The 9,388-nt window shown below is 45.8% G+C and overlaps 1 protein-coding gene across 11 annotated transcripts in view; it reads left to right on the top strand.

Annotated features, from left to right (window-relative positions):
- Positions 1-604: 604 nt before the first annotated feature.
- Positions 605-9,388, top strand: part of AKAP10 (A-kinase anchoring protein 10) — a 67,450-nt gene continuing 58,666 nt past the window's right edge. For 6 of the 11 annotated variants that reach the window (XR_016388833.1, XR_016388834.1, XR_002642909.3 and 3 more), the window contains exons 1-2: positions 1,135-1,365; positions 8,358-8,405. Coding sequence is in view for 7 of the 11 variants with exons in the window: in XM_089900265.1 (XP_089756391.1) it covers positions 1,278-1,365; positions 8,358-8,405 (136 nt within the window). In the remaining 4 variants the exon portion in view is untranslated. Of the gene's footprint in view, positions 674-1,133; positions 1,366-8,357; positions 8,406-9,388 lie in introns of those variants that run through there. The other 5 variants (XR_002642906.3, XM_022560991.3, XM_022560993.3 and 2 more) reach the window with 4 other exon arrangements.

Raw genomic sequence — 9,388 nt, 5'->3', positions numbered from 1 at the left:
AGACAGGGGTCCATTCCCAGCACCTGCTCAGGTTGGGGACACACTCGGGCATCCACAGCCGCGGCCAGTCTCCTGTTCCCGCCCGGCCACTCTCCCCACCCAGGGCGAGGCTTGATCTTGGCTCTGGAGCCGACTCTGAGGTCCAGGCTTCGCCTCCAGTTAGGACTTGACCTTGGGCAGGTTATGTTTGTGTGTCCGGTTTCCACCATACCAAGATCACCCCCAAGGACCATCATCAATCTGGAGGGTTTGGCACCTGCGCTCAGAGAACTTTCAATATGCATCAGCTGTGATTACCTTACATGCCCCGAACCCAGACAAATCTATCAACCTGCTCTGATTGTATGGTGAAAAGACCCCGGGTTCTGGTTACAGTCTCAACTGCAGTCTCAACACAGACACGCCGAATACTCTGGGACCAGTTGCCCCTTCTCTCTGGACCTCTGCTGCTCCGTCCGTCACCTGATCGACGTCAGATTTGAAAAACCCATTTATTGATCTTACAGGCTCCTCCCCGGCAGGAGCGCCCAGCTACAGGGATTACGCAGTCCTGTGGGAGGGGCCCCACGAGTGGGAGGCTGGTCACTCTGCTTTAGGGCAGAGGGAGGTCAGAGGTTCATAGGAAAATGGCATTTGAACGAGGCTGGAAGGATGACCCACTGGACTCCGCCCGGTAAATAATAGCGAGGCTTTTATGTCGCTGCCCTTTCAGAGCTGAGCGTTCGCAGGGATCGCGTCCTGTAGTAGGCCCACTTTCCTCCTCCACGGCTGAGGTCGCGGGGACCGCGGAGCAGAACAGAGCAGGTGGTGTCCGGAGTCCGCATCCCGGGACCTGGCCCGCATCTCGAGGCCCGCTCCGGGGTCCGCTCGCTGGGAACGCGGGGGTGCGGCCGCTCTGGCCGCCAGTGCCCTGGCCACACTTGGCCGTGGCAGGGGCCCCGCTTCCGGGAAGGTTGGCTCGGCTCGGGCAGCGCCCGCGCAGTCCCAGCCCGCGAGAGCCACGGGGTCCCGGGCCGAGCGCAGGCTGCGCGCGCGCGCGTCACGTGGGCGGCGCGGGCGCGTCCCGCCGCGGGCGGGGGCGAGGTCGGCGCGCGGCCTCCCGTGAAACCCCGCGCGGGGAAGGACCGGAACTCCGGGCGGGCGGCTTGTTGTTAACATGGCGGCGGGAGCTACCGGCACGTCTCCAGGAGGCGGCGGGGCCCGCACCCGGAAGACGGGTCTCTTTTCGGCCTAGCGCGGCGGCCGCTGCGGACCCGGAAGTCCGGGCCGGTTGCTGAATGAGGGGAGCCGGGCCCTCTCCGCGCCAGTCCCCCCGCGCCCTCCGCCCCGACCCGGGCCCCGCCATGTCCTTCTTCCGGCGGAAAGGTAACGAGGGGCGCGGACGGGCGCGGGGCCGGGCCTGGGGCGGCGGGTGGTGGCGAGGCCGAGACCTCGGCGCGGAAGAACGCTCTGTGCGCCGCGCCCGCGGTCTTGCGAGAGGGAGCGGGGCCTCCGCGCGGGCGGGCGGGCGCCCAGCCGGTTCCGAAGTGTGTGCCGGGACCCGCGCGGAGTGGTGCCTTTTGCGGACACACAGCTTTTCGGGGACGGGGTGGTGCGTGTGTGTGCGTTTGTACCAGAAGAAGGGAATTCCTTCCGTGCTTTCTTTACGGAAGTCTCGGACTTGTCAGAATATTGAGGGGTTTATGTCAAGCAACACGTGAAAAAATTGTTTTCTTCAACTAGTGCTCTTTTCCAGTTTCCCCTTTTTTCGGGGGGTGGGGTGGGGGAGCGGGATTCTGCTGTCCCTGAAGTGACAGTGCTTAACTTATGGCTAAAAGTCTCCTAACGAAAACGACTCCTTCATTTGATGGATTAGCAAGTTTACTAAGTCCTGGCACCCAAACTTCAGAAGCAAACTGCTTATATTTCTGATTTTCAGTAGTAGCTGCCCAATTTTTGAGTAGAGGCAGCTTGATTTTGAGCCTGGGTTCGGTTGTTGGCGTTTCGTTACCTGTACGTATCCAGAGTGGACAAGTGTGGGCCTTCTGGGTTGATTAGTGGTTCTTGTATCGATTCTCGTTGCTTCCGGGAAAATTTACCAGACAAAAACGGGTTTTTGGGAAAGCACTAAACTAAATCAGGGGCTTAGGTTCACGTGACAGCTCTGCTACTAACTCTCTGTCACCTGGGACAGAAAAATGGTAACCCTCTTTCCTCTCTCACCTGAGAATTCAATGATTCCTAAAGGCCCCATTCAACTCTATAAATTAAAGATTTCTTTTTAAGTACGCACAGAGTTTTAATAACTGATGCCGTGTGATGAGTGAATGAAAAGCACTCTGAATGAATGAAAGTGGTAAAATGGTACAAGGAAGCTTTATTGGTAAGGTACCTTGGTATAGTTAATAGCTCTCTAATTTGTTTGAGTGTTGGAATGGTTGTAGTGTTTTTTTCGGGGGGGGGAGCATTCTGTGTATAATGAGGCAAATTGCATGTTGCACAATAGACTGTTGTCTCTATTCAACAAATACTTTTGAACGTCCACTGTTTGCCAGGCACTGTGCTAGGCGCTCAGTATTAAGCACTGAACAAGACAAAATCCTTATATCCATGGAGCTTGTTGTCTGCTGGGGTAGACGGACAATAAATCTCTCTCCCTCTCTCTCTCTGTCTCCCTCTCTCTGTTTACAAATTGAATACAGTGTTATGAAAGAGCTTGAGAGAAGAAACATATTTCGGTTTGATGTTAGTCAAAGGCCTCAGCAGGTGACCTTGAAACTTAGAGCTGAAGGAACAGCAGGAGGTAACATACAGAGGCCAGGGAAGAGCATTCTAGGCACAGGGAATAACGTGTTCAGAGGCTGGGGGATAAGAGTTTGGTGCCCTTCAAGAAAGAAAAGAAGCCCACTGTGACTCAGGCTTAGAGAGGTAGACAAGGATCAGATGATTCAGAGCTTTGTAGGTCACGGTTAGGTGTTATTCCAAGTGCAGAAACAATATTACTTTTAAAATTTTAAAGAGGGGTGATTTGATCTCTTTTTATGTTTTAAAAAGATCATCCTAGATGCTTTTTGGAAACTGGATGTGGCAAGAATAGAAACTGGAGATGGTCTTATTTAGGGATCCCATCCAGTCTCTGAATACCATTTTTAAATACCACCTATCTGCTGATGACTCCCAAATTTACATCTCCAGCTTGGATTCTCTGCCCTGAATTCAGACTGTGTACCCAACCGTTGGTCCACTTTATACCTAATAGATGTCTAATAGATAAATCTTTAGCCTACTGTATCTAAAATTTCCCCTTAGATTTAGTCCTCCTAAACCTGTACATCACTTTTCTCATCTTAACAAATTACATTTCTGGCCTTTTAATTGCTCAGGCTAAAACTTTAATATCTTCCTGAACCTCTTTCTCTCCTACTGTATATCTGATCTGTTAGGTCTACCCCAGAATATACCCAAATCCAACCATTTCTCACCATCCCTGACCATTAACACCCTGGTCTAGGGAGTCATCTCTATTTAGGTTGGGTGGTTAAGGAAGTCCTCTGAGGGGTGTCATTCAGATCTCAGCTTAAATGTCAAGAGGAAGCTGGTTTTGTGAAGATCAAGGAAGCAGGATTATTTTACTATGGGCTTCAATTTGGTTTCCCTTCTTCCATTCTTGACGCCTCTGGTGTATTTTCGAAATGCATTCTGCCACACCTCTGTTCAGATTCCCTCAGTGGCTTTCTGTACATGGCCCTCCATAATCTAGGTCCCATTTCTTCTCTGTGTTCATCTCCTGCTTTCTTTCTCCATCATTCTTCCATTTATATTGGCCTCCTTGTTGTTAAGTACATTCCCACCTCAGGGTCTTTGCACTTATTCTCTCTGCCTGAAACCTCTTCCCACAGATATGTGCCTATTTTGTCCCCCATCTTCTTCAGGTTTTTGATTAACTGACATCTTAGTGAAGCTTTCTCTGACTAGCTTGCTTAAGACTGTAGTCCCCAGACCCTGCACTCCCCTCCCGTCACACTACTTTATTTTTTCTGTAGCATTTGTCACCATCTGCCGTACTATGTGTTTTATTAGGATGGAAGATGATTTCTGCTCATGGCTGTATCCCCATGTCTAGATTAGTGCCTGGGATATAGTTAGGAAGTTAGTAAGTATTTGTTGAATAATTAAAGTAGGAAGTAATAAGTGCTGTGCAGGGAATTTAAAGAGTGATGTGGGAGCAGATCACCAGATGACAATTTGTGTTTGGATAGTGAGGGAAGGCTTGTCTGAGCAGATGGTATTTAAATTGAGGTCTCAATGAGGAAGGAGAGCCAGCCTTGCAAAGGTAAAAGGAGCTGCATTCTGGCTGGAAAGAACTGGTAATACAAACATCCTGAGGCAGGAAAGAGCAGGGTTTGTTCAAGGACAGAAAGAAGGCTGAAATGTGCTGGGAGTGAAGGGCAATGGGGCATGTTTTAGAGATAGAGATAGCATGACTTGAGTAAATGATTGGAGTGAAGGAAAACTGGGAAAGCTTTGGAAAGCTTAGAGCTTGAGGTAGGAGGAGTCCAGAGCTCTCTTCCGGCAGTTGTGAGTTTGCAGAAACTCTTGGACATCCGTGTGGATATGTCAAGGGGGCAGTTGGATGTACAGGTCTGTAGTTCTGGGAGGGGATCAGAATTTGGGTGCTGAATCTGGACTTAGAAGTATTTTGCATAAATGATGGTTGAAGACACAGGCCTAAGTGAGCTCATCTGTGGAGTACATATGGGATATGGATTAGTTGTGTTGAAAGGCTAAGGTACCGTGACAAAGAGACACTAAGTACAATGGCTCAAACAAGGTAGGCCTTTATCTCTATCTTGTGTAACTGTCCAAGTCCCTGGTCATCAGGTGGCTTTGCTTCACGATCATTCAGGCATCGTTTTCCTCCCATTGTGTTATTCCTCTTTCTCTTAGGGTATAGTCTGTGTGATCAAAGCCAGATCTTAGTCCCTTCTGTCAGCTTTCTGACTCCTGATAAGGGGAAAGAGAAGCTTTGGCCAGAAATGGCACATACCTCTTCTGTTCACACTTCATTGCTGAGGACCGAGTCATACGGTCACAGTTAATTAACTCAGGGGCTTCTGGGAAATGGAGAGAAGCTAGCCAGTTGTGTGCCAGGATACAACCCTCTTTCTAGGAAGGCCAGGTAGAACCCTCTACAACCCTCTACAGTGGCCAGGTAGAATCTCCTGCCATGCTGTAGACAAGGAGAGAGCTCCGGGGTTAATCCAGCTTTTAGAAGTTGAGGAACATGAGTCATTGGCAAAGGAGAATCGATAAGAAAACACCAGTGATATAGGAGTACAATATCATGGAAGCTAAGAGAAGATAATATTTCAAAAAGGAGGGGTAAACGGGGAAGGGGCTGGAAGGGGCCATTGGGGTAAGGGTGGGGGGAGTTGTTGTTTTTAAGATAAAAGATGCTAAGCACGTTTGTTCTAGGAAAGATCCGGTAGAGAGGGAGAAAATGATACCGAAGAGAGGTTACTTGCAAGAGTGAAGTTCTTGAGAAGACCTTAGGAGTTGGGATTAAAGCCTGGCTGTATCAAGATTTGATTAGGGTACACTGCAGCTGGAGATGGCAATCGACACAACCACTTGTTTAAAAACCTTCAAACAATGCTTAACCTGTTTATGAATACATAAATATATTAAAGAATAAAAATGATGGAAACCATAAACATTCCATTTCTGAGATTTTTTTCTCTAGGAAGAGGGGGAATGAGTTGAGGGAGGGACTTTAGTTGTAACTGCAGTGTTTTATTGCTCTTAAAAATTCTTCTGGAGCAAATACGGCATAATGTTAAGATTTGCTAAACCTGAGTGTTCCTCATATTAAGGTCTAGTCTTGCCTTTGTTTTAAATGTTTCATAATAAGAAATTATTTCTTATAGAAGAAATAGTGCAAAATAAGATGACAGAAATAAACCGCTTTAAATATAAATAGAATACAATCTCTATGGCTAAAAAATCTAACAAAAGTCCGTATAAAGATGGACTAAAAGAGAAAGACTCAAGTTGGGTAATAAGCCAAAATGCACCTATTTACCAGAGACACAACCAAAACATAAGGACGTAGAGAAACTGAAAATAAATGGATGCAAAGATATATCAGGCAAATGTTAACTAGAAGAAAGTTTGTGTGGTAGATGAAATACTTTAAAGCATAAAATACCATAAGGGCTAAGAAGGCCTGTAAATTATGATGAAGCGAAAAGGGTACTAGGAAGATAAAACTGTGAGCTTGTTTGTACCTAAATCAGTTTCAAAAGGTATAAAACAAAATGTACAGAATTACCAGGAGAAGTCAACAAATTCATCGTCATAGTTAGAGTTTTAAGAATGTTCTTTTTAGAAATAAAGAGCAGTAATCACAATAAAAAGAAATGGGTTAACCCAGACAATAAAAAGATGGTGATCTTCAGATTGGTTTCCTGTACTGTTTAAATGTTAAAAAGGTCATGGGAAAGTTAAAAGTAAAAGGATGGAGAAACATATCAGGGATATACAAACAGAAGGAAAGCTGGCATAGTCTTCACAACAGCACACACATGAAAAAAAGATGGAAAAGTTAAGTTTTGTGAGGGAAAGGGAACAAGAGTCATTATTCACAGATAATATGATGGCATACATAGAATATTCAAGAAAATCTAGGCTTCCTTGGTGGCACAGCGGTTGTAAACCCGCCTGCCAGTGCAGGGGACACGGGTTCGAGCCCTGGTTCAGGAAGATCCGACATGCCGTGGAGCAACTAAGCCCATGCACCACAACTACTGACCCTGCGCTCTAGAGCCCGTGAGCCACAACTACTGAGCCCACGTGCCACAACTACTGAAGCCTGCGCTCCTAGAGCCCGTGCTCTGCAACAAGAGAAGCCGCCGTAATGAGAAGCCCAGGCACCACAACGAAGAGTAGCCCCCACTTGCCGCAACTAGAGAAAGCCTGTGCACAGCAACAAAGACCCGACGCAGCCAAAAAAATATTAATTAATTAGTTATTTTATAAAAAAGGAAAAACATAAGAAAAGTAAAGTGGGCTGTGTCAGATCCCGTAAGTTTCTCACTTGGCTTGAGCTACCATGCCCCTTCCTTCCTGCATGTGATCTTGCTAGTGTGTCTGCATTAGAATTTCCAGTGTTTTGTGTAATAGAGGAGAAATGGTATAATTTTTTAAAATTTTATTTTATTTATTTTTGGCTGTGTTGGGTCTTCCTTGCTGCGTGCGTGCTTTCTCTAGTTGCAGCGAGCAGGGGCTACTACTCTGTTGCGGTGCTTGGGCTTCTCATCGTGTTGGCTTCTCTTGTTGCGGAGCATGGGCTCTAGGCATGCGGGCATCCGTAGTTGTGGCTCGCGGGCTCTAGAGCACAGGCTCAGTAGTTGTGGCGCACGGGCTTCGTTGCTCTGTGGCATGTGGGAACTTCCCGGACCAGGGCTTGAACCCTTGTCCCCTGCATTGACAAGCAGATTCTTAACCACTGCACCACCAGGGAAGCCCGAAATGGTATAATTTTTTAAGAGACAGTTGTTAAAGCTTGATTAGTAGAAGTTTTAGAATGTTTGTAATTTTAGAATATTTGTATTTGAGGCTGTGGCAGGGATACACAGGAAGTCAGAGATGTTACACAACCAGAGAACTCTGTCTTTTTCTTCAGGTTGCATCTAGTAGTGAGTGGCACATGGTAATAATGTTAACTAGCGTCTTAAGTTTGCTGTGTCCTAGCTCCTCTTGTAAGCCCTTTACAAGTACTTATGTTTTCATCCACAACCCTATTAGGTAGTCTCCACTGTGGCTGATGGAGAACCACACTGGGCAAGTACATGTTCGGTTTTGGTATGCTGGCTGGGAGGTGCTCTTGAGATGTCCATTTACACACGTTATCTTAACCACACAGTAATTCTACAGTCCGAGTTTTTAACCAGAGGTAAAAGAGTGATTTTTTTAGGGTCTAGCAGACCAGGGTTGAAATCCTGCCTATTGAAATGACTCTTTACTAACTCATAACAGTGACCTAGTTTTGTAAATGAAGGAAGTTGAGACCCAGAGAATGAAAGTAACTTGTCCAGCATCACATGGCTATTGAATGGCAGAGCCCAGATTTGAACCCAGGTGTTCTGACCTTGTCTCTCCTTAAGCTCTGAGCGTACTTGACCAAATGCTGTTCAAAGATCACTTCCTGAGAGAAACTTCCCCTGACAACTGCCCTGCCCCGCTCCAGGGCAGCTCGCCCGATGTTGCAGAACTTTGAACACACTCACCTGTCAGAATAGAGCTGGTGTGATTTTTACAAGGTCTGGAAGGGGGTTTCTGGCTGTAGAAGTTGGTCATGGTGCTCTCTTCTCTTCCAGTGAAAGGCAAAGAGCAAGAGAAGACCTCAGATGTCAAGTCAGTTAAAGGTGAGTCAGCATGTTGCAGTGATGAACTGTTTCATCCTGTTACATTCTCCCTTATTTTGCCATTAATCGTCTCTGCCTTCTTTTATAATTACTTATGACTGTGACATATTTCCCTGTTAACTTATATACTCTTCAACACCCACCATATAATAGACTTTTACTAAGCATTTATTGGTTGTCCTAGTGATTTCAGTGAACCAGTGTCGTCCTTACTAATCACACATTTGATTATTCCCCAAAAGCAATTAGTTGACTGTATTTAAAAAAAAAAAAAGCAAAAAATACTCTTTACTGAGTAGTCTGACCACTGACTTATGAAGCCTGGTTTTCTGTGGTTTATCTGGAAGTATGGATGCTTACAGTTTTCACTTCCTTATTACTTTGGATGAATGGCCTTAACCTAAAATTTATTTGGAGTCCTTTATTGGAATCAATATATTGTCCTTATTTATAGGCAAGAGCATGTTTCTTTAAGATTGTAATCTCTGCGTAGTTTTGACTGATTTCATTATGTCAGTGTACAAAAATTGAAAAGGAAAAATTACAGTGAAAATTACTTTCATGACCATTACGTACAGATTTCATAGATGTAATTTATTTACGTGAATTCTAAAGATTGCCACTTATTTAGATTTTTCTTTTAAATGTTTGTATGTTGTGTGGCTAGCATTGAGTAGTAACTCCATATGCTCCAGAGGGACACTAATCAATAACTTAGAGGTTTGTAAGATTAGGGAAGAAGTAGGGTAGCTTACAGCCTTATTTTCTGCTTATTTCTGATAATTTAAAGCCAGTTGGTTCATATTGCCTTTTTTAAGGAGAATTTGATTGATATTGGTAAAGACTTCAAGCCCTCAGCAAGCAGAGGCTTGTGAAGTCTAGCCTTGATTGCAGTAGCAGGAGGGACTTTGATGTCCGAGGCACACGAGCCTCCGACAGTGTGAGCTGGGGGAACTTTCCTCATTTGTACAACAAGGGGATTG

Source organism: Delphinapterus leucas, chromosome 19 (assembly GCF_059928025.1).
Source record: "Delphinapterus leucas isolate spDelLeu-1000000601 "Yukka" chromosome 19, BTC_Dleu_Yukka2, whole genome shotgun sequence".
NCBI lineage: Eukaryota > Metazoa > Chordata > Mammalia > Artiodactyla > Monodontidae > Delphinapterus > Delphinapterus leucas.
Note: the sequence above shows the minus strand (reverse complement) of the source record. Positions and strands in the feature narration are given on the sequence as shown.